We start from the raw sequence: 24,865 nt of genomic DNA, 5'->3' as shown, positions 1-24,865 counted from the left end.
CAGATGAGGACATTGAGACTTAGAGAATTCATACATAACTTGAATTACTTTATAAAATTTCTTTTTAAAAATTGAAGTATAGTTGACTTACAACGTTATATGAGTTTCAGTTGTATAGCATAGTGATTTAATATTTTCATAGATTATACTCTATACTTCATGTGAAATTATTGTAAAATGTTGAGCGTATTCTCTGTGCTGTACAATATACCCTTGTAACTCACTTATTTTATACATAGTAGTTGTACCTCTTAATCCCCTACCCCTGTCTTGCCCATCCCCTCTTCCTTCTCCCCACTGGTAACCACTGGTTTGTTCTCTATGAGTCTGTTTTTGTTTTGTTATACTCATTAGTTTGTTTTATTTTTTAAATTCCACATATAAGTTATGTCACACTGTATTTGTCTTTCTCTGTCTGACTTATTCACTAAGCGTAATAGCCTTCAGGCCCATCCATGTTGTTGCAGATGGCAGAATTTCATTCTTTTTATGGCTGAATAATATTCCATTTTGTCTCTCTCTCTCTCTCTCTCTCTCTCTCTCTCTATATATATATATATATATATATATATTCACATCTTTATGCATTCGTCTGTTGATGGACACCTAGGTGGCTTCCTTGGCAATTGTATATAATGCTGCTATGAGCAAGGGAGTTCATGTCTCTTAGAATTAGTGTTTGCATTTTCTTCAGCTATATATCCAGGAGTGGAATTGCTGGATCGTACTCTTGGTAGTTCTATTTTTAGTTTTTTGAGGACCTTCCATACTGTTTTCCATGGTGGCTGCACCAATTTACATTCCCACCAACAATGTACTAGCGTTCCCTTTTCTCCACAAATATCCGTGCCAATATTTGTTGTTTGTAGATTTTTTGATTTGCATTTCTCTAGTATTAGTGACATTGAGCATCTTTTCATGTGCCTGTTGGCCACTTGTATATCTTCTGAAAAATGTCTATTCAGATCTTCTGCCCATTTAAAAAATTTTTATTTATTTATAATTAAATAAATAAATACTTATGTATAAATATATATTATAGAATATATAATTTTAATTTTAATTTTTAATCATATAAAAATTCCTTACTGATTTTTTTTTTAGAGGATCAAAATTGGACACAGAATACTACTCCAGATTTTGTCCAGACATCAAAGTTTCTTTCCTTAAGTAGACTTAATCCTTACTAAGAGTGAATAAGATTTTTCTACAAATGCTTGGGCCAGTGACAAAACAGTGCAAGTCAGTAGTGTAATGAAGCAATAAATGATTTGGCTAATAACAAAATTGCATCTATATAGGTTTGCAGGTTGTTTTTTATCTGTAGGTGCTTATTCTATGCTTGCCTTTCAAAGCCCATCGTAAACGGAATGATTCTGTGAATGTAGCAGCAACAGGCAATGCTCAGCTGGTCATCGCTTCCTTTTGGTGTAAGTGCCATCATTTGTCCTTAGCCAGTCTTTCCTGGTGTTGACTCTTGGTTTTATAGAACTGTTAGCACAGGCAGGGAGACTTACAGAACAGACTTGGAGGACTCTGTCAAGGCTGGAATGGGGTGGTGACAGTCTGACTTTGCACTGTTTCAGGCTCTTCCTTTTCAGCTTGGCTCCAACTAGTAAGCTGGGAGGACTGTGAAAGTTAAAACGAATGGACATTGGAGAGAAGGTAATCTTAACTTCTTCTGAGACTCTTCTTCACAAAGGGAATTGTCTTCTTATACTTCAGTAAAGAAGTAATTCTTTCTTTTTAACTAGTGAAATTGATTCAAGTTGGTAACAGTTCACAAGCAAGTCCCAAATCTCTAGAGAGGGAATGTTATGACGCAGAACAGATCTTTTAAGAACTGACTGATGTTTTACTTTGGTCTTTGGCTGTTATGTGTTTATCCAGATAATTGATTTTTGAGATAAGGAGAAAAGAAAATGTAGTAACTTGCCTTAGACAATGTGTGTATGTAATTTTTTCTTGGAGTAGGTTTGTCTCAACTGATTGTGGTTAGTTTTATTTGTGATTATCTATTAGAGATAACACTGCTATTTATCCTCTAATTTTGGTTATTTGTTTGATGACCTTTCTAACCAAATACATGCTGCTTCCAACTCATTTTTGGAATGTAGTCATTATATATGGTTATTTGAATCTCAAAATGTATTTCCTCAGAGAAAACAGTATTAGAATGATGCTTAAGATTCTATTCGAGCCCACAGAAGCCTATTTCATTCATTCTCTAGCAAAACAATGCTTTTAGTGCTATACTGTTATTAGTTATTTCAATTCTATTAGCTGATAACGTATATAGATTACATCACTATATGCCCTTAACTGCTTACGTCTTTAAGTCTCAATTTCATTGTCCATAAAATGAGGATATTAATAGCACTTATTTCATGGACTGGTAATAAGTTTTAAATAATTCATACAAAGCACTTATTGTATTAGCTTTTATTATTATTACTATACTTTGGCCACATTTGCAGTAAATAGATTTTTGTGAGTTGGCTTTGGAATGTAACCAACAAATACAATATTGCTTCTTTGGGAAATATATGTGTCCTGTGTTTGGCAAGAAGAGAATGTGGTGTCTCCAGAGCATCCTTCGTCCACTCTTGCCTTGTACCTCACCAGTGTCTAACAGTATAAGGGATTGTGGTGGTTTGGGGGCTACTTTTTGCTCTTCCAGGGTCCCAAAGAAAGCTCACTGTCTTATACATCAAACATTTGTATGTCAGGCAAGACCTGACTTTTGTAGTTTCGGCTTTCATATAAACTATGCTTTGATAAATAAGAAACCCCGTAACTGATCTTTCAAATGGGGCTTGTGTTCCTTCAGAGACTTGTGGTGAATTCACAGAGGCATCTCACAGAGCCTGCGGTTCTGTTTTGTCAGCATCACCAGGTTTATTTGCACCTCAGTGTTTGTTGCTGCAGATATTTGAATGCTCTGTTGCATTTTACCATGCACCTTTACACAGATGAGGGGAAAATTTTTAAATGCTGATGCTAATACTAAGAAACATAGGTACCATAAACTTCACTTTGTTTTGACTAAGCTGGAAAGTCTTAGGCATGCCAAAGTCAATCCAGTACTCTTTGGATGAGAGCCTGTGGATTAAGGTGCGAAGGAAAAGAAAAAACATGTTGGAATACTTCGTATGCATTTAAATTTATTATGTCTGAAATGAAGGACTTGAGTGTGAGCATTAGAGCTTTTTAACCTTTGGGAACAGAACTGTCTTTATAACATGTAAATATATTTGTTCTAATTTTTATATTAACATGTTTTCTGGAATGCATTGAGTGTAGAAGGAGGGAGGTTTATATAGGGTAGTTCGAAAAAAATGAATTTTAAAGCTTTTTGGTTTGAAAGAGTTCCAATATCAACAGAAGAGGAGAGACTAGTACAATGAACTTCCATCTACCCATTACCCAGCTCTGACATTCACAATATATCGCCAGTCTTGTGTCACACTTTTTACCACCCACCCCCTTTTATTTTTTTACTGGAATATTTTAAAGTAAATGCTACATCATATCATTTCACAAATTAATTAAATATTTCTAAGGAATATAGACATTAAAAAGTGTAACCCCTATGTCATTGTCATACCTGATAGCATTAACAATCATTCCTTAGTATCAGCGAATACCCAGTTAATATTTAAGCTTCCTTAATTGTCTCAAAAATTTTTTTAAAATTTTGCCTATATCAGGATCTCAACCTGCATACTGCATTTGATAGTTATATCTTGTAGGTTTCTTTTTTCTTTTTTCATTTGAAAAGAGCCATTTACTCATCATTGAGTGTGAAAAGAATTTAAGATCTATTGAAAAAGACTTGAGACTTAATTCTGGAAATTATAGCATTAATTTACTAATTGAAGAATGCAGTGGCCGAAACAATACCAAACATAGATCATTGAAATTTGAGAATCATGGCTATGGTTTCTAATGTTCTGATAAGATGCTGTTATTTTTATTTATTTATTTATTTATTTTTGTCTATTGTATTTTATACTTTTTAAAAATTGCAGTATAGTCAGCTTACAATTTTGTGTCAATTTCTTGTATGCAGCACAATGAAGTTTCTTTTTATCTATCAGAATTAAAGAGGGTGTTTTTAAGTTGGGGAGGACCTTACTTATGTGGAGTGACCTGCTCCTTGCTAAGAAGCCACTAGAGCCAAACAAGCATTTCTTCCACTCTTAGGCAAGGGATGGGGCTGAGGACATTTCCTCCTAAAATACCATAAATAGAGGTAACGGAGGAATTTGCAGTCTTTCTGTGTCCTTCCTGTTCTCGCAAAGTTAATCCAGAAAGTTTACACTTAAAAGCAACATTTTAAAAAATATTCAGAGCATAGATTTGAATCATGGCTGTTAAATAGCCACCAACAAATCAATTTCATGCTGTTCTCCTGATGTCTACGTATTAGTCATCTGCTTTGGCATCTTCTGGCACTAAGCGTTGCCATCCCTGGGGCACAGTTAGGTGAGGACCTAGGTGGCAACTACATAAGTCATAAACTTGGAGGCTTAGTTTGGCAGAAGTTAACACAGATTAGGTGGATAAGTTAATGCTGATTGGCCTTAGTTCAGAGAGCTGACACGTTGCTTAGCACCTTTATGAGGCTGAGGTCAGTGTGCAGGTGCTGAACGCTGGGGATAAAGTCTTCTAAGATGGGTCAGTCCATTCTTTGGTCTGCAGACAGAGGACTGGGCCAGGCTCTGGCTTGGCTGCCGTAGGATGCTGCCCCAGCAGACCCTGCCTGGAACTTCTGTGCTGTGGTCCCAGGAAGACCTTCTGAGTAGAAGTAGGTTCCAGGAAGATCCTTAATAGAGTTGTTTATATAATGACAAAGATTTAAAAAGTGAAGAAGACTGTAAGCTTGAGGAAATGTTACTGTTGCTCAGAACCTCCCAGTGGTTTCTAGTTGCTCAGAGTAAATGTTGAAGCCCTGTGCGTAGCCTCCTAGGCCATGCAGCCTGCCTGTCCTTTACCTTGACCTCTCTCACCGTATTTCCTACCGTCCCTATTCACTCTGCTCTAGATGCTGGCCTCTGATGTTCTGAGATGGCCAACCAGACTCTCCTGCCTCAGGGCCTTTGCCCTTGCTGTTTTCTCTAATAATCACTTCCTCACCTCCTTCAGGTCTTCACTCAGAGTGTCACTCAGTGAGGCTTTCCTAAACTGCCTGTTTAAAACTGACCCCCGCCCTGCTTTGTCCACCAGCACTCCCTAAATCTCTTCCTTGCTTACGTTTTTCCATAGCAGTATCACCTAACGTATTATACAATTTACTTTTAAATTTTGTTTTGTCTATTTCCCCAATATGGATTTATCCTTCGTGTCTAGAATAAGGCCTATTCAGAGTAGACACTCAATAAACCGGTTAAATGAATGAGTAGATGAGGTAAACTTTGGAAAATTTGATCACAAGTATGCACTGAGAGATTCCTTGAGCAAAAGAAAGGGTAAACTTTAAACAATATTGTGGAAAGAGACATCAGTAAGGGGGCATAGACTAGAGAAATGTCTTCGTTGTTCATGTAACAGTGAACTGTGCTTATAAAATTGATGAGATGAAGTAGTGTTTCGTCTTAGTAGTGTAACCCATATGGTGAGTGATATATTCTTTGGGCTTTTGGTACAGTGCATCCCTGGCACGTGTGAATCTGACAGTTGTGATTTTGGCTGTTTGCTGGCATCCCTGAAGAGTCATACCATGTAGTCATTTGCACTTTGTAAAGGAAAACTTGAGATGGTCTCCTGCGCCAGTGGTGAACCTAGACTGAGCCTGGCGGATGGCCCTGCACTGCAGGTCATCCTGGTAACCTTTTCCTCAGGGATCCAGAAACTCATATAGTTACACTTGACCACACATCATATCTGAATTTATATATTGCAGTAATATTGGTGAATTTGGGCATTTGCAAAGTGGGGTTGGGGAAGAGGTGTTTCATGAATGTCAAAGGTCTGTAAACTCTAGGTGTTCTGGTGAGTCTCCTCTTTCACCAAAGGCCTATTTGGTATTTGTGATCCTGGGTTCCTAAAGAGTTTGGAACAGATTAATCAAATCAGCTGAAGAGAGGCGGTATGACATGTAGTGGTTAAGAGCACAGACTTGTGGAGCTAGACCCACCTGGGTTTGAATCCTGACTTCGACAGTTATTAGCTGTGTCACTTTGGGCAAGTTACTTAATCTCTCTGTGCCTCAGAGATGATGATAAAGATGGTACATACCTCAGTAGATTGTTGTGTGAGAATTAAATGTACTCATAATATTTGTAGATGCAGTTACCTCAGTGACTGGCACATAGTCAGCTTAACCTAAGTGTTTGCTAAGTAAAAATAAAAGCATTTATTTGGGAAGCCTGTTAGGGATGCTTCAACTTTTGGCCAGTAGAAGCACCAAGAAAGAGAAAATGATGAGTGTGAGTGTTACAATTTGAAGTTATAAGAAGGCATATTGAAGTTACGTAATAGGAAAGAAAATTCTTGAAGGTAATGCCTGATGGGCAGGGATTAGTTAATTATGAAGAGGTATGGGAGAGTAGTTAAGTTAAACTTCCTGCCTGGTCTTCTTGTCATGCTTATTGTGTGATTTGGGGTAAATTATTAACTTCAAATTACAACTCTAAATGGGTACATTAAAAGTTTTTACCTTATAGGGTTGCCATGAAGATTGAATCAAACAAGCACTGTCAAGTGCTTAGCGTAATACCTGGCACAGTGTAGTACATGTTTTAAAAATGAGACTTAAAAAGAATTAATTGTTGATGAGAGTCCCTAATCTCAGTCCCTACATTGTTATAAGTATGGAAATCGTTTAGCTAGAACCTTCAGCTCTGTCCTGTCGTTGAGCTGGCTGGACAAAAGCTGACAGCATCCCAAATGAAATAACGCGTGCACGACTCTTAGCACAGCACCCAGCATGTAGCAAGAACTCAATAAAATGCCGAGAGCCTCATCCTCACCGGCAGGTGTGGTGGTTCAGGATGAAAGATGTGAACGGTGTGGCTGCCACTTTGGGTAGAGGTGGAAAGGGAAGGCACCTTCCTCCAGTGTCAGCTCTGGGTGTCAGAGGTGGGAAGGTCAAGGAGCAGTACCTGCTCAGATGCCATCCAGCTGACTCCTGGCACTGTGTCCTGGAACAAACTCCTGCTCTGGAGTCCCCATCCACCTGCCAGCCTGGATCTGACCTGAGGTCACCGTAAAAGCCACAGTGAATGTATGAAAAATCACAGACTCCAATGAAAAGTATAAATTAACTCTGGATATCTGTGCTATCCCTGTGCTAATTACTCAGATAATTAACATTGACTATGTATCAATTTAAAGTTAGGCTGTAATTTCCAGAGCTCAAAGTTTATATTGACATTTCAAATCCTAATTTCCGTTTGTAGGTAGTTGCTATCCAGCTTCTTTATTGGTTTGCCTAAACACATTACAGAGTTTTATTTGTCCAGCTGCAGGCCTGAGGACAAAATTGAGCTTTCTTATAGTTTCTCCTGCTTTTTCTGGATTTTTAAAGCAGTTTAGCCTGTACTTTATTTTTAAGTCCATTCATCTACATAGTCATTGAACAAATGTTTTCTTAGAACCTACTATGTGGCAGAGCTAGGTACCACTTTACCTTTTTTTTAAAAGCAGACAAAGGGAAATTCTTACTTGAATTTTTTTTTTGTGTAAAAGGAATCAAATTTTTTTAACTTAGTTTTTTGGGTTTTTTTTTTTTTTTTTTTTTTGCTTATTTTGGTGGTTTTTGTTTTGGGGGAGGTAATTAGGTTTATTTATTTATTTATTTATTTATTTTAAAATTACTATTATTATTTTTTAATGGAGGTACTGGGGATTGAACCGAGGACCTTGTGCACGTTAAGCAGGCACTCTACCACTGAGCTCCCCCTCATTTGAATTTAATTCTGTATAATACAGTACAGTTACAGTCTATGTGATGGGTTAAGTTCTAAAGTTAGGCAATAAAGAGAAAATTAAATAGTTAAGATTATTCTTTAAAAAAAAATCCCTTAATTCATCCACAGACATAACATCTTTCAGGGAATAAATACAACATACCATTTCCCCACTCTAGCTTTGGAGCAAATCACTGTTTCTTCAGTTGGATACTAGACAAGTAATTCGAAATTAGCTTGTGTGTGGGGTTCATGTTGTTTGAACACTACATTCAGGGTCTTTAAACTCAGAGATGCGCTTAGTACCAACCATATATGTACCCTCACTGTACCTGCTCCTCACTGGTTGATTGATTGATTGGTGCATTCATTCATTACCATTTCATGAGCACTTATTATGTGTAACGATTGTACTTGACCTTGGAAGTAGAAAGACTTTAGAAAGATGATACCCCTCTCAAAGAGGTCCTAATGTGGTGGAGACGGCTGCCATGACGTGTCCAATCCAGTTGCATGAGGTTAATGATTGTGACGGTGCAGCATTGAACAGGCTGCATGAGAAGCAGGCATGTTAGAGGAGCCAGTGGAGAACAGGAAGAAGCACGCTCTTCTTGGGAAAGGGTGTGTCTGAGAATGTGGAGCGCTTTCTAGAGAGTTGGGTCTGGAATGGGTTAATTAGGATGACACAATGTTTAGAGGAAACAGCATGTACATGGAAGCATGGAAGCCTGTGCAGGGACTGGAATGGCGGGAATGGCAGCAGCTACGTGTGGAAAGCTCATGATAAGCCTTAAGTTCCATGTTGAGCAGTTTGCACTTCATCTTCAGTATACTGAATGATTTTTAAAAGGAGAATGATGCCAAATTGTGTTTTATAAACGGGTGGATAAGTGAGGAATGAGTTCAGGGGCAGAGAAACCATTTAGAAACCATCAGTGGGGGCGGCCATCCGGCCATCATACACTCACTTCTAAGCCTGGATGTGCTAGGGCACGTGTTGCAGGATGGGTTTACAGCTATAGGAGTCCTTTTCTTCCCTTTTGCCTGGTGGGTTGTCTTGTCTTCTTCCCTTTGCTTTTTTTTGAAGGGGAAGTAATTAGTCTATTTTATTTATTTATTATTTTATTATTATTATTTTAATGGTGGCATTGGGGATTGAACCCAGGACCTCATGCATGCTAAGCAGGCGCTGCCCCTGAGCTATACCCTCTTGCTTGCTCTGCTTTCTTTACTCGGCTGCTGGTTTAGCTGGCTCTTGGCTGAAGACCTGACAGTGGGGAGGAGGGGGTAGGGGACAGGCTGGACATGCCCACGGCTGCCCTCCTGGCTCTCACGCAGCCGCCCCAGCCTTTCCGTTCTCCCCTGAACCCTCTCTTAGGACCTTTCTGATTTTCACACCAGGGCCCTTAAAAAAGGGCAGTTGACAGTTAAGAGTTGAGAAGGAAGACTCCTTTTCCTGAACCTAACAGTCTAAACTCTGAGAAAACTTCCCATGGACACAGTGCTGCATTCCTGAGGTAGGAATGAGACTGTTCCGTTCTTCAGTGGAACTCTGGTCGCAAACAGCAGCATGTGATGGTCGTGAAAGCCCGTGGATTGGCCCATTGAAAAAATTAAAGAGTGGATGTGAGGCTGAGTTGGGGGGATGTCTGAGGCGTCAGGCAAGCCGTTCCCTTTTCAGCACTTAACACCCTCTGCAGAGGTTTCGCCTCCATCGGTCACCTCCCCTGAGCCTGCACGCTCTTCCTCAGCATGGGGAAGGTGGGAGAGAGGAGGTTGGTCCTCGGCCTTGCTGGGCACTTATCACCAGTCTCCCCAGTTGACGCTCCCGTGCATTTGCTCCTGGGGACAGAGTTACGGCCTTCGGGCTTGTGGGACTGTTAATAACTACTATACTCTCTGGACCGTTGGGACCTTAGATTTAGTAATGAATCGAACTTATTTACTCTGGGAACTTACTTAATGTCCTAACTCATTTATGAAGTGTTTTAGGGTCATTTTAAAGGACACTGAATGAGAGGTTAACTGACTTTCCCAAGGTCACACAGTTCCTAAAAGGCACACCCGGGATTTGCACTCACTCAGTGTTACCTGATTCTGCATGTGCAGAGACGGACCAGCTTCTGTGACTGGCCATCGTGAGCTATGAAGTTTTCAAGGGAAATATTAAAAAGCAGATTGGAAAACCAGCCTTTTTAAAATGGAAATCTTTATTGAAGTAATTGTAGACTCACATGTGTATTTGAGAAATAACACAGAGAGATCACATGTACACTGCTGCTATTCCCCACTGTTAACATTTTGCAAAACTTTAGTACAATATTGCAACTAGGATTTTGGCACTGATATGATCCACTGAACTTAATCAGATTTCTCCAGTTTTATTTGTACTCATTTCTCTGTGTGTGTGTTTTAAGTTCTATACAATTATATCACCTGTGTGGATTCATATACCCATCACCACAGGGAAGATGCTGAACAGGGCCAGCTCCACAAGGGTCCCTCATGTTGCCCTTTTATAACCATGAACACCCCACTGCAACCTCCACCCACCACGCCTCTGCCTTCTCTACACTCTGGCCACTACTAGTCTGTCCATCACATCTAAAATTTTGTCATTTCAAAAATGTCATATAAATGGAACCATATGGTATGTAGCCTCTTGGGATCAGCCTTTTTAAATAGCATAATCCCTTGGAGATTCATTTAGTTTGTTTTGTTTGTCAATAGTTTGTTCCTTTTTATTGCTAAGCAATACTGCATGGTATGGGTGTACCAGCTGGTTTAACCATTCACCTGTTGAAAGCCATCTGGGCGAATTCTAGTCTTTGGCCATTACAGAGAAAGCTGCTGTGAACATTCCTGTACAGGATTTTGTGCGAACAGAAGTTTTCATTTCTCTGGGATAAATGCCCAAGAGCACAAATGAACTTTTAATGCAGTTTGTAAATCCAGACCAGAATTATGTTTGGCCTGACCCTGCTCCGGATTCCATTTTCACCTTTTATGCAGTCTGCGGTGTGATGTGGCACGGGGCTGGCCCCCACGTCTCCCTGGCCCAGGGCCTGTGTGAATCGCCAGGCTGACTGGGGCGTGCCTGAGCTCTGCGCAGGGCGTTTGCTTTGCTGTGTTGCCGCCTGATCTCTGGGACTCCCCTCTGCCGTGAGTCAGGCTTATCGCGTTTGCCACACTGATGTTTCTTTTCCCCAGCATGGAGATCTGGAGCTCCAGCAGTCTCCACGGTTAAGCTGCCAACTGCGTCCTTCTCTTTTCCTCCCTGTGGGACTGAAAGGCTCTCTCCGCATGGGGACAGTGCAGTGAGGAAAGGAACAGTTGCGGCTTGCCCTCCGCCCTTGCCCTCCGCTTCCCTGTAGTGAACACATGTTGCCAAAAGATGGCAGTGCTCTTTGCAGCCTCTGTGACCACTCTCCCCTGTCGCCTGTGGTTTGGAGAACGGATACTGTTCTTGCTTGATGTGTCTGTTGAAAATGTGGACCACAGATTTTCCAAAACAACAAAGGCACCAATAAAACACTGTGTGGTTTAAAAAGTTTGAAAGAAAACATTACATTTGCTAGTGATTTGTAATGAAAATGGTTCCTGACTTCTTAGAAATGATTTGAATAGGAAACAGAATTTGGAGATGTGTGTGTGAGTGTGCAATTTTAGATATCAGTACTAATTGTTGAATTCTGTGTGGCTCCTGGAAAAGCGCCAGGAGAATACTGATTTTTACCTCCCATCTGATCTATGACCAGCTGAGTAGCAGGGACAGCCTGCATTTGAGCTCAGAGACCTGAGATTAACACCTTTCAGTCCTCAAGTAAAAGCCCTTATGCACAGTGTAAATATAATTTTCATGGCAGCAACAGCTAATAGTAATGATCCAACCCTTCGCTTCCTGGTATTTGTCCACTCCCCTGCGCGCATGACTTCGGTTTGTGAGGGCATGTGTGTAAAGGACTGTTTAAACATTTGCTGTGCACAGGAAAGCTGCTGTAACGTGAGAGAATATGGGGTTCACTGGCTGTTGTAAACAGATCAAGCTAGTTAGGATAAAGGAGGTGAGTTTGAATTTGAGGTTAACGAGCAAACTTTAAGCTGTGTGCACGGAAAGAACCAGCGGTGTCAGACTCAGGTATGGACTTGCTAACAGCTGGAGCTATTCTGCTCCCCGGGGTGCCATTACCTGGTGCCTTTTTGGAAGTAGTCAGAAAGCCCCACTACTCATTCAATCTACACACAGCCTCTTTAGGTGGAGAGCAGGGTGTGGAGAGAGGGTTGGCCCTGGAAGTGCGGCTGTAAGCCCTGAGTGGATCCTCTATGCACAGACCAGGGTGCCAAAGTTGGGGAGGGGTTTGAGAGCGGCTGCTGCCGTGATCGTGCAGCTCAGAACACAGTCGTGGTCCTGGGGTGACAAGGGAACATGTGGCTCCACCTTAGGCAGCAGCCTTTTTGCTGCTAGTGCATCCTTTGGCAAAAGCCTTAGGTTAGGAGGAGAACTGCTCTGCATTAGTTATAACCCTGAAACCAGATGCTGTTGCTATAGAGACGAGTGTAATGCTACCGTGGGAGGCAGGAGAGGGGAGGGATGGGAGAAGGGAGTGGGGAGGGCAAGTGAGGCGAATCTAAAGGCTAGCACACCAAAGACCTTCAACCTTTAGCAGCCCTGCGATGGGCAGGCTTGCATTCTGAAACTTGTGTGCTGGCGGCCTGCCACTTGCTGACTGGCTGGGTGGCAGCTGCTGGCGCTGTGTGGACTAGCTGGTGAGCACGTTGGCAGTTGGCGAGGGCTCTGGGGGGTGGGAACTCAGAGGGGTGGAATGTCGATGGGTGCCCGAGGCCCAATGGCTGACAGTTTTGCACAAATGTTTCTCGTGCCGGGCTTAAGTCACCCTTACAAGCCTGTGTGGTGATTAGGACCGGCCGGTGAGAGCCGGTCCATTTGGCAGCAGATTTGACATGTGTTACAGTGAAATCACTTTCGTGTCCTAGAATAACGGAAGATAAGAGAAGTCCCAGGTTGGTTGGGGCTTCCGAGGAAGGGGTCTAACTTCTCCTGTCAGAAGCCCTGCTGAGGGAAGGCAGCATGGGCCCCGTGTGGGTTTTACACTGACTGGTATGACCCTTATCCCCGTGATGCTGGTGAGAAGCTTCCAAGTCTATTCTGAACTTTGCCTCCCGCTGGCGCTGTGCACAGCCTAGGGAGCCGCTTAGAAGCCTGCGCCTTCCCTTCTTTGTTTTCTGCGAGTGCAGCTCGTGTGAAAGGAACTTTTTAGAATGGATTTGGGGACCTGATTAAGGACTCGATGAGTTCATTCCTTCCTACTGATAAAGGGGAAAACTGGTGGGGTCAGACGGTCATTTTAAAAGATATCTCTGTCTTACTAATAATAGCAAGCAGCCGCTGAGAAGGTCTGGGGGAAGGGGACACAAACCCAAATAACTGACGCTTGTGGCGTCAAGAGGAAAAAGCGCCGTGAAGCCCCTGTGCCTGGCGCAGGAGCCCAGATGTGCCAGGCCGGACCTGCTCTCCGGCCAGGGCTGCGCTGGGCGTGCAGGCTTTGTATCTTCAGTTTGCATTTTCTTTTTCACTTTCTACAGGGGAAGAGGCTGCTGACAGAAGCTCTGCATTGTCCATCAGAAAGAACTAGGTTTCTCATTACTTGCTATGTATAGTCTTGGAGGGAATGTGAAATATGTACCAAAGAGCCAAGGAATGCCCCCAGCGTTATTCGCACTCTGACACAGACGGTGCTTTAGTTATGCTGGGTGGCTTTCTCCATCTAGGAAGCGGGCTCTGGGCTGTAATATTTGTACGGTTGTTCAGTTGTTCCTGCCTTCTTCCTTTACTTCTGCTTTGATTGTTTGTTGCATGCGATTTGGGGAAGGGCTTAGGTGCAGAGGCTACACATTTTATTTAGGGAATATGTGGAAAGTCAGTAGACCACTTTGGGACCAGCTTGATTCATGGTGGGGTGCAGAAATGATGTTTTGCAGGAATTGGTGTTGGATTCTGTAGGTCGATAGGACTGGAAAGCATTTGTTCTGAGAAAAAATGTGGGCTAAACTACTCTTTGTTTCCCGAAGGGAAGACAGTTTTCTGAGTGTCCATGCAGTAGTCCAGGCTCCAGGCTTTGCTGTGTTTCCAAGGTCTTTGAAGGAATTTCCATGTTAAGCTGTCATACTCATCTAGGTCCACAAGGGCTGTAATACTGAGGGGTTCTTGCCCCTTGGACAGAGAAAGCAGATGTGATTACACCAGAGCCTTTGTCTGTCTTGCTCAGCACTGGATCTCCAGTGCCAGCAGGGTGCCTGGCACCCAGTAGATACCCAGCAAGTATTTACTGAATGAGTGAATGGGTGGAGGTTTGTTTCAGGTGCTTTGATTGTCATCACCAACAACCTCCATGTCGCCAAACCCAAGTTCTTCTCTGTTTCCATCTTTCTCAGCCTCTTGGTAGCCGCACGCTCTTCCTTTCCTAGCTTCCCTGACATCACTCTTTCCCGGTTTTCCTCTCACCTCATGGACTGCTTTTGTTCCTCTGCTCTGCGTGTCAGTGTCGGCATGCCCGGCACTTGGTCTTAGGTCAACGCCTCTATTTCTCTGTTTTCTTCCTGGATGATTTCATCTGGTAATAGCTTCAAATACCAGCCTTATTCATCGATTTCCCCAATTCTTATCTCCAGCCCTGGGCTCCTGAGCTCTAGACTTAGACATATAGTGGTGTGCCTGACAGTTTCTCTTTCATGTATAGTAAGTATTTCAACCATAAAGTGGCCAGAAAAGAACTCTTGATTCCTCCCCCTACACCTGTTTCTCCACAGTTGGTTGAAATAGTTTCTTTTGTCTGAGATAGTTTCCTAGTTTCTTTTGTCTCCTGACTATGCATTTCTCACATAGCAGCCAGAGTGATCCTTTAAAAGGCGAAACAGCTCAAGTCACTTTCCGTCTTAAAACCCTTCCGGGGCTGCCATAGCACTTCCGCTGTGTCCTGCAGGGACCTGATGGCTTCCAGTATCGTCACCTCCCATTGACCGTCCGTCTCTCTGTCCAGCCTCACTGACCTCGCTCTGTTCCCGGAACGTGCTAACCTTCTTCCCACCTTAGGGCCTTTGCACTTGCTGTTCTCCTTATTTGGAATGTCCTGCCCCCAGATCTTCAGATGTCTGGTTCCTTGCCATCATTTTTGCCTCTGCTCAAATGTCAACTCGTCAGAAGCCGCCTCCGAACCATCTCATGCTAAGTAGCCCCTGCCTTATTATCCTCTTCGGCAGAGCGCTCCGTGCTCTCTAGGATCACCTTGTTCATCTATTTATGATTTGTTTCTGGGCAGTTTTGTCTGCCTTATTCACAGATGTATTCCCCTCCCTCTGAAGAGGGCCAGGGATGTAGCAGACACTACATAAATGTTTGCTGGATCAGCAAATATGCTGGATCATTTAATCTTCACGGGAACCAGAAGCTCAGAGAGGCTGATAACTGACTTGACTTCTCAAGTCTTCAAGGCATTTGCTTTTTGCTATGATCCTGACAGCTGAGCCATATCCTGTTCGCATTTAGTTTTATAGTTTTAGTTAGAGTGTAGAGAAGGAAAAAGACATACATCAGGATGCACTTTCGTGTATAAGGCCCATACCCCTGAAATAAGATATTCTGTAAGTTTCCAGAAGTAATAAGTTTCTTCATGGCATTGTCCACTGGTAAAGTCAAGGGAAAAGAAAGAGAAGGATGGACGGAAATATACCTTTATTAAACACGTAACAGGTGCGAGGCACAAAACTGAGTGCTCTCACATCTGTCACCTAATTTGAATTGCAAAGCAATCCTGCCAGGCTGATATTCTGACCCCCAATTTTATAGATGGAAAAACTGAGGCTCAACAATGTTGGATACTTTGCTCCAGGTGATACAAATACTAAGTGTTAGGGGCTAGGTTTTTTAAACCTGGGTCTCCCTGACACCAAATTTCTGACTTTTTAAGCTCAGATGGTTGCTTTGTGAGATGGAAATACTCCTAAAATAGAAAGGAGGGAAATGTGAATTCAGTGCTTCTCCACGTAGATTATAACAAATATGGGAAGCACAAGAATACGTTATAGAGACAATATGGAAAGCAGACCTACGGGATTCAATGCCTGAGCATATAATTGGATGAACAGAATACAGAGTGAACATTTGGTTCTCTGGCAGAGCTCATGTACGGTATGACATAGAGCAGCTGTCCCCAGAGAAAGTTCTTTGTTTCTAGATCCGTAGGACACAAGCAGCATTTGAGCAATTCGGGATTTCTTTCTGCTTTCACTATAAATAGAGTTCATGGAATTCTGTATGTCAAAGTTAGTGCAATGAAAAGGAGTCACAGAATATGGAAATAAACCTTAACTCATTCTATAAAGTAGAAACACGTTTGGCATCGGGAGGCTGTGAAAACGCTGTCATTACTTGGATGGATTCTGAGGTCTTATTTAGCATATGAAATTGCAGAGGCGATCCTATTATGTAAGGAGACAGGAGGACAGCATAATGTGGCTACAAAATGAGGAACTTTGTGCCCCTTGGGGAAGAGTTAACAGGACAGCTATACACAGAGAGAGACATGTGATAAGAATGTGGAAAATGAATGAATGAGTGGCATATATATGTGACCGTTGCCGACGCCGGGTTGCTGGATAATCCTCAGATGTCAGATTTCCGTAAGGCCAACATGTGACTCAAAGCTTGCCACTCAACAGAGAATACTGGGCTGTGCTGGTATTAAGAGGCTGGCTGGAAGCTAGGCTCCCACTGTGCACTAGCCTAACTCCCCACCGCTCTCTGTGTGTGGGTGGGTGTGCGTGTGTGCGTGTGTGTGTGTGTGTGTGTGTGTGTGTGTGAGGGTATACATTTTTATGCAGTGGGTGTTTAAAGAGCTGAGCACCGAAGCTGGATTTCCACAAACGATCATCACGAGTACTCCAGGCACACCAAACTTCCTCTCTTGGTATTTTTTTCTCCTTTCATCTTTTTTTTTTTTTTTTTTTTGGGTGCAAATCCCAAAGGAGAGAACCCCCGGCATCCAGCCTGGAGGACTGAGATGATTTTCTCTCACCTGTCCCCGTGGGTGCCCTCTCAAGGTTAGGACCGAAGCTATGTGGGACCGGCATATTCTCCAGCACCAGCTGAGAGGAGCTGAAGGAGCGAAGGAGCAGCAGACACCCAAGGCGGAGGGACTCTGCCCCGTTGACATGAACAGCGGCTTACAGGTTCACCTGCCCAGAAGCTGGGCAGCATCTGGTGGCTCACTCCAGGAGAAGTCTGAGCATTCTTTTTTTCTTTTTTATTACTATAGGATGGAGGATGAAGCTGTCCTGGACAGAGGTGCTTCCTTCCTTAAGCATGTGTGTGATGAAGAAGAAGTAGAAGGTGAGCCTGACGGGTCTGGGGAAGTGTATACGTACATACCTATGTCTTTGTAATAGCGCGCATGCATGGCACGTAGCTTGTATTTTTGAAGTTAGAAACCCACGGTTTTCTGTGGAGCTTCCTTAATCTCCACATTTTGCTTCAACACAGAAAGTAATTCTTGAGAAGTATACTGGCCCATCAGTGTCTGAATCAGGGTGGTCCTGCCTGGCTAATAACAACATCCAAAAAACAGGGGTCTTACTTTAAAGCAGGTGCCTATGTCAGTTGTGCCTCTCCATCAAAACTAAATAATTTTGCCTGATAATATTAACCACCTTCCAATGACTAATTCAAGGAAGCTGCTAGATTTATATAAATGTATTTGGCAGTATCTTCTAAAATTTTTCCTTATTGCCTGCGGGGTAGAGAAACAGATGTTACGGAGGGAGAATGATACCATTGCTGCAGGAAACATGGGTCTAAGCTGAGGATATAAAGAGTGGTAATTATGGCTGCGTCTCAGTTAGGAAAAGATGGGCAAGCATTTCTTCCTTAAAAAACCTCCAGGACCTCTTTTGCTCATGTTCCCCAGTGCCAGCTACAAACCAGGTAAGAGTTAAATTTCAGCTGGTGCTGGGTGCTTTCAGCGTGCCTTTCCTTCTCTCTTCTCTTGACTTAGCAGTGATTAATTGATAGTGAGAAGGTAGGGCTTAATTAATATTTATTAAAGTAAGTATGTGAAGGCATCACAGATACACCAGGTGTCACTAATTTTCATAATGACAGTTTGAAAAGTAATCAAGGTTCTAGACAGTACTTAAGAGTTCAGTGAACCTTGCTGGGGAACCATGTCATAAATTCTGCCCTGTAAAATCACCCAAGGAAGAGTTCGTATGTGTTTTGGACACTCTAGTCAGATTGGTACCATCCAGTAAGTATTTAATGTCTACTAGAGACTGGGACTGGGGAGTGGGTGGGCTCAGGTAAAAGAGGCTGGGTCCTGTGTGTTCTAGGGTGCCGCTTCAGCCAGGTCCCAGGCAAGGGGTGCTCCTCTGGCACCTGGAATAGTTGGGATAGTGTGGCTGAAAGGTTTCCTTAGTAAGTTTCTTCAGACCGTGTCGTGTTGGAGGGCTGGTCTCTCCCTGCACCTCCCTCCTCCCTCTTTCCTGCGTGTGTGCTCTTGAGACTGACTAATAAGAATTTGATGCCTGCATTTCTTAGGAAAAAGGAAACCGCAATATTTTCTTTCATATTGTTTTATGGGTTCCTTGCACTTTTACAACATGACTGTGGGGAAATGCCAAGTTAGTGAAAGCAAAATAATAAAACTTTTGTCTTAAGAGTCTTGTAACCCATGATGTTAAACCTCCATTGTGGTGACTCTGTCACTGTCCCAGTGTCAAAAAGGAGATAAGAATCTTAAAGTTATAGCATATGAAGATAAGAATTAATGTAGGATTGAGCAAATACCCTATAATTTCAGGACAGTTAAGGTAGAAAAATCAGTGAGAAAGCTTGGGGATGAGATGTACTCTGTGTGTGAGTTTGTATGTGTGTGTGTGTTCCTTGTGAATAGCCTTCTAGCTAACTTCACAGGAGATATAAATCGTTCTTGAGTTTGTAAGGTCTGTAGGATTGACAGCAGTCTATTAAAATAGAATATTATACATGGATTTCTTAAGGCTTTGACTAAGAAGTGTATTTCCTGAAGTTTTCCCCTTGATTTTCAAGTACAAAATTAAGACAACAGGGTAATGAACAGCACAGAACCCTGGAGTCAGGTTTCTTTAGGGAGAAACAAAAGACAAAAAGTGGCGGAAACATCTGTAAAATTGTTTGGCTTTGTGAGGATTCAGCTTGCCGCGTGGATTTTGTGTGTTTTCTCTTCTGGTTAAGACTGTGTTTGAACGATTATGTTTCATGTCGATTGGAGCTTGGATTAATCACATGTCTTACAAGACATGGCTGCTGGTGGAGGATGGTTGCTCGTGGTCTCGTTGTTTTGTGGAGGTGATCCAACAGTATGGCCTCCTTGTAGTGCAAGTCATGAAACTGTAGTCAGGGCCCTCCCCTCCGACTCTCCCATATCCTCACCTCGCTTCCCCCGGTAGGGGTGGGAGCACTTACATTTTACAGTTACTCCAGGTGAAAGTGTAAGGAAGTTGAAATAGAGATGGGTGTGACGGCTTTATCTATCCATGGTCCCAGTGGTTGAGAATGAAGAAACAGATGACTTGACTGTCAAGAACTCTAAGCAGGATTTCGAGTGGGAATGTTTTCCTCAAGGACATGAGTCTGTCTCATGTTTTCAATTGCATAGAAAAGAGTGTCTTTGAGGGAGAGCAGGCTGTTATTTCTGTTCCAAAATAGCTGAGTTTCTGGTACATTTGTGGCAGGCAGTTGGTGCTCCGATTTTAAGGATCAAATTCAAAGGGCAAGGAGCTGGAACACCTAACATTTCTTTTATCAGACATATTTCCTTTTATCCAAGTAGTTATTTCTGTTGCTTCTTGGATAAACATGGTCAAAGTATATTGCAGCACCCTTGGCAAAAGTAAACTTAAGATAAAACTTTGTTTTTTAAAATAATTTGCACAAACAAGATGCACTCCCATTAAATGATTATTAGGGTGACCTCCAATGACTCTAGTTACTCTGAAATGTTTATACTTTAGAAGTTCTTCTTAAGGTCACTCAATACGGGGTGATTGGATCGGCTCAGCCTGGAGGCCAGGGCCAGATGCTCCCTCACAGCTCTTCCTGAGGCTGTGGTTCTGAGGAGAGGAGAGAGGCTGAGATTGCCAACCCCACCTTCAGTTCACCTGGTTCAGCTTTACTCGCAGTGGGTGGCATGACATTGAATCCACATTCTAAAGACTCAGTAGAAAACCATCAGCTGCAAAACTCACTAAGAGGAGAGTGAGTCAGAAGAGGAGTCACCTTCTGTTTAAATAATGAATTTATCCATGTGGGATATATTTAAAGACCTAAAGCTTGTTTTCACATATTTGTCTTGTGCACTTGTGTTACTGGCTTAAAGAAATACTTTTTTTCTTTTTGTCTCCCCAGTTTTTAATTGAAGTATAGTTGATTTACAATGTATTAGTTTCTGGTGTACAGCATAGTGTTTCAATTATATACATACATACATTCATATATATATATATATTCTTTTTCATTATGGGTTGCTGCAAGCCACTGAATATAGTTCGCTGTGCTGTATAGCAGGACCTTGTTGTTTATCTGTTCTGTACATAGTAGTTTGTATCTACTAATACCAGCCTCTCAATTTATCCATCCCTTCCAACTTTGTCCCCCAGTAACCATGTTTGTTTTCTATGCCTGTGAATCTTAAGGAGATACTCTTGAGAAAGAAAACCAAGTGTCAGTTTTGACCTTTAAAATAGAGGCTTTTAACATCTCTTCTTTCTTTGGCTACTTTATACTGTGTGTTTTTTTTTGGGGGGGGGTGCGTAATTTGGTTTATTTGTTTGTTTATTTTTAGAGGAGATACCTTGGATTGAACCCAGGACCTTGTGCATGCTAAGTATGGGCTCTACCACTTGAACTATACCCTCCCCCCATACTGTGCTTTTTAAAGCTAACATTTTTAGTATGGAATGGTGACTGTGGGTAAACATTTAAAATTTTTCACGTCATTTCAGATATCACATTTGTTTCTGTACCAAAAGGCTCCAGGCCCAGCCCAGGCATTTTCACAGAATTGGTCTGTAGATGACAAATGAATGTTACCAGAGTGATCCTGAAATGCTGACTGTGAGGAACTAAGTTTTCACTTCAGACACACTTAGAGGAAACAGGCAAATTTTGTTGGGTGAGCCGAGGTTGAGATGGCAAGAAAGAATCCTAGGTAGCTCTTTCCAAACAGAAGGAAATCTTATGGATATTTTATCCTTTAAAAAGTCAGCTAAGATTTGGGGTCTGTATGACGTAAGCAGATTACTTAATATTCTCATATTTTGCAATAGGGGAAAAAGAGCAAACTCCACCTTATCCTTTGAGATAAGGCCTTGGCTCTGCAAGACTAGGTAACTCCCCAGCCAGCCTTGGCAACTCTGACTTTGTGAGGAGGGGCCTTTTCTTAACATCAAACCTAACCAGCAACTCAGGAAGCACAAAGTACAGCAAGACAATATTGGCTGAAATGGGTCTCCATTTCAGAAGTTTGCTCAGTGTTCTTACTAAAAGCCATTATGATATTTCATGGGGTTTTCCTCTTTCGTTCAAAACCAAGTCCAAAAGGAAGTGTGCTCCCATCTGTCCAGATGGAAGAATAAGTCTACAGATTTCCATGTCTACGGATGGACACTGAGAGAGAGAGAGGATTGTTGAAAATGCATGGAATTTATGGGAAGATTATTTTTAGGGAAATAAAGGTGAAAAAGTAAAGACAGGGTCTGGAACAAAGTAGACATTCACTAAATATTTGTTAAAGGAAAGAGTGAATAAATGAATGTATAAATAAACTAAAGCGTACATAAAATTACTTTATATAATCCTCTAAAATCTTTGTTTAAGTTTTTAGTTAGCAATTTGGTTCCCTTAGAACTCAGTCGAATGAGGTGATAGTCTCTAGGGGTCCTCTTCTTGCTGTTATTCCTGCTTCATTTTACAAAGATCATTGATGTCTTTATATCGTTTGTATTGATAAGAAGAAGCCCCTAAAACATCTCCACCTTATTCTTTTTCCTTCTTCTGCTCTGTATTTTGAAAAGAGAGATGAAATGGTGAAATGGTGGCTTTTGTCTGTCTGGAGGTCAGGATCTGAGCATTTTACAGACTTGAAGTCATCAAGACTCAAACCTGTTTTTCACTAGAGGATATTATGATGATGTATTTATGTGTGTGGGAGGAGGTGGTATTCTAAGGAAAAAAATGGGGCCTGCTGGACAGTTGTTAACGATGACAATGGTCAAAACGTAACTGCCGAGAAGGAGTGAATGAAAGCCTATCGGGTGGGGAGGCAGGGGCCGAGTCCGGGCCGCGCTATTCTGAGCGCTGGACACAAGTGTCCGGTTGCGTTTTGCTGACCTCCTCTCTCCTGTTCACTCTAATTGCTCAGAAACACTGTGTACAGAGGAAATACTTGGGCAAATATTGCCGAGGGAAAAGCCTTCTTAAAAGAAACAATGATTCCACACACTGGAGCGCTTGAAGGAAACGCTGTGAGGTGTTTACGGGCTGGTGCTTGAACGGGCAGCTTGGGTTTCCCAGAGCGGCGGAGCCCACGCCGACCTCTCGCTGTGTCCGGCCTCTTCCTCCTCGGGGCCTCCGCTGAAATCCCTCCAGAGGCCCTGCAGCAGGCAGCACCTGGCTGCCTGGCGCCTCGTGCTGTGTCAGTGAAGTTAAATATTTGTGCATGGATTTCTTGAGCTCCGTGATAATTCTGTGGGCTTTTGAAACTAGAATCAGACATCCTGCCCCCAAGTTTTCCAACTGTAGAGAATTTCCTGATGGAAGAGTCTGGGCCAACGCCCTCTGAAGCCACTTTCTGTCCTGGGTGTCTACATTCTTTTATGGCAGTAAACTTCACAGATTGAACTTGGTACTTGTTGTGTTTGACAAGGATCCAGAAATTCTAAACTAATACACTTGGAGCAGTTTTGTCTATGGTTGAGTTTCTTTTTTCAAGGCTTCGTGTCTGCTCGTATTTTTGAGACATATTGTTTCCTATTTATTTGGGGGAGTCTCTATCCCTTGTTTTGTTCATGTGTTGTTAAAGCTGAGCGGCTGGGCATCAGTTTGGGAAGAAAAGTTTAAAACGCGCTGTATTGCTGCAGCATGGCATAAGTGAAGGATGAAATTCACTGTTTGGATTTTGGATTTCTTGTTCTGTAAAATGAGAATAATAGATCATGCCATTCACCATTGAACCTGTTTGGATAATTACATGTTACCTGTTACAATGTCACAGCGCTTCATGTCCAGTGTTCCAGTGTACAGCATTGCATGTTACAGTAAGAAAGTGTTGCTGCTGTATGTGACATTAGGAATAGGAATGCTCTGTACCATACCACTTTCTGTTCTTTTGCTTTCTGATTGATATAGCCGCACCAATAATTTTCAATGATGATTATCACTCTAAAAATTGCAACTGACCTAAATGTTTGCTATTTGCTTAATTCATTTCTACCAACGTCTATCCCTTGCCTTCCTAACCACACTTACCTACTGCTTTTTGTATTGGAAAAGGCAAAGCCAGAAAGGTTTTCCAAGGCCAGCTGTCTATTTCTCTTTGGACTTATTCTGATTCCCTTTAAGGTCTGGATGTTAGGTCTGATTTTCACAGTTAAATGGCTCTGATACATATTTCCCCTACCTGTGAAATTGCCTCCTTTTACAAGAAGAGGCATACTAAGTATAATTGCATACAGGGTAAATTACAAATGCGTGCTTATGGTCTAATAAAGCCTGCAAAGTTGCTTATTCTGGAAAACAGATTTAACTATATGATACATTTCCACCAATGAGGAGAATTCAAGGCTCTATTATATAAATATCTGCATCTATCTATCTATATAGTATATAAATATATTATATATATACATTTTTTTCTTCCCCCTCTGCAGCATAGACTAGAATATGTTCCCCAGTGGCTGTTATATAATTTGGGTGCCAATTTAATGAGATTATGCAATAGTATAGAAATAATACTAAGTATTTCAACCTGAGCTAAGTATTTCTCCATTTTTAACATTACAAGACTCAGAATCATTGGGGAAATAAAGCTCAGTTGAGGCTCTCTTGGTGCTGTGGTGAGCATGCTTGTGGGATTTTTTTTGTTTTATTTTACTTTTCTGACTGATCGCGTTTAGGGGACTGAGGTGAGAGCCTTCCATGATGGGAGTTCACAGGAGGTTCCAAATATTGTGCCCCTGAAGCTGCTGATTGCCAGGTGGGATGAAGGTGAAGGTGGAGGGGTGGTGAGTGACATCCATTGAATCAGCAGTAGAGGAGACTTAAATAACTCCCTTCTCTGAATAGCTGCAAAAGCTTTTAAATCTGATTAATTGTTTCTACCTTTCCACGGAGTTAGAATTAGAAAGCAGCCACCCTGAATGCTATACTCAATGTGTTCACCTTTCCTTATACCCCGCTGGCTTTGAAAGGAGAACAGATGCTGCATAAACCTCTTAGGATATGATTTATCTGACTCCTCATGGTGGGAACTTTTGGAAATCAAAATGGGTGTTTGAATTTTAGTAATATTGGGCAACATATCAACTTTAGAGGGCTAGAATCACACATTCATAGATAGGCTAAATCATCACTTCATCTTCCAGTTGATTATTAAATTTTATTTAAAAAAATGTTGTTTGATTTATTTTTTTTGTAGGGGGAGGTAATTTGTTTATTTACTTTTAGAGGAGGTACTGGGGATTGAACCCAGGACCTCACACGTCCTGAGCATGTGCCCTACCACTTGAGCTATACCCTCCCCCTGATTATTAAATTTTCAACAAACAATTCTACCCCTGCTGAAAAATAAAGACAGTGTCTTGGATGTAGAATGAAAACTCATAATCAAAAAACCATGGATACA

The 24,865-nt window shown here is 41.9% G+C and overlaps 1 protein-coding gene across 7 annotated transcripts in view; it reads left to right on the top strand.

The window, feature by feature from the left end:
* SLC4A4 (solute carrier family 4 member 4) overlaps nucleotides 1-24,865 on the top strand; it is a 315,013-nt gene that overhangs the window by 26,236 nt on the left and 263,912 nt on the right. For 4 of the 7 annotated variants that reach the window (XM_032458395.1, XM_032458408.1, XM_032458417.1 and 1 more), the window contains exon 2: nucleotides 17,246-17,319. In XM_032458395.1, coding sequence (XP_032314286.1) covers nucleotides 17,247-17,319 — 73 coding nt within the window. In that variant the 5' untranslated portion in view covers nucleotide 17,246. Of the gene's footprint in view, nucleotides 1-16,568; nucleotides 16,898-17,245; nucleotides 17,320-24,865 lie in introns of those variants that run through there. The other 3 variants (XM_032458385.1, XM_014562572.2, XM_006188685.3) reach the window with 3 other exon arrangements.

Source organism: Camelus ferus, chromosome 2 (assembly GCF_009834535.1).
Source record: "Camelus ferus isolate YT-003-E chromosome 2, BCGSAC_Cfer_1.0, whole genome shotgun sequence".
Taxonomy (NCBI): domain Eukaryota; kingdom Metazoa; phylum Chordata; class Mammalia; order Artiodactyla; family Camelidae; genus Camelus; species Camelus ferus.
This window is presented reverse-complemented; position numbering and strand designations above follow the sequence as displayed.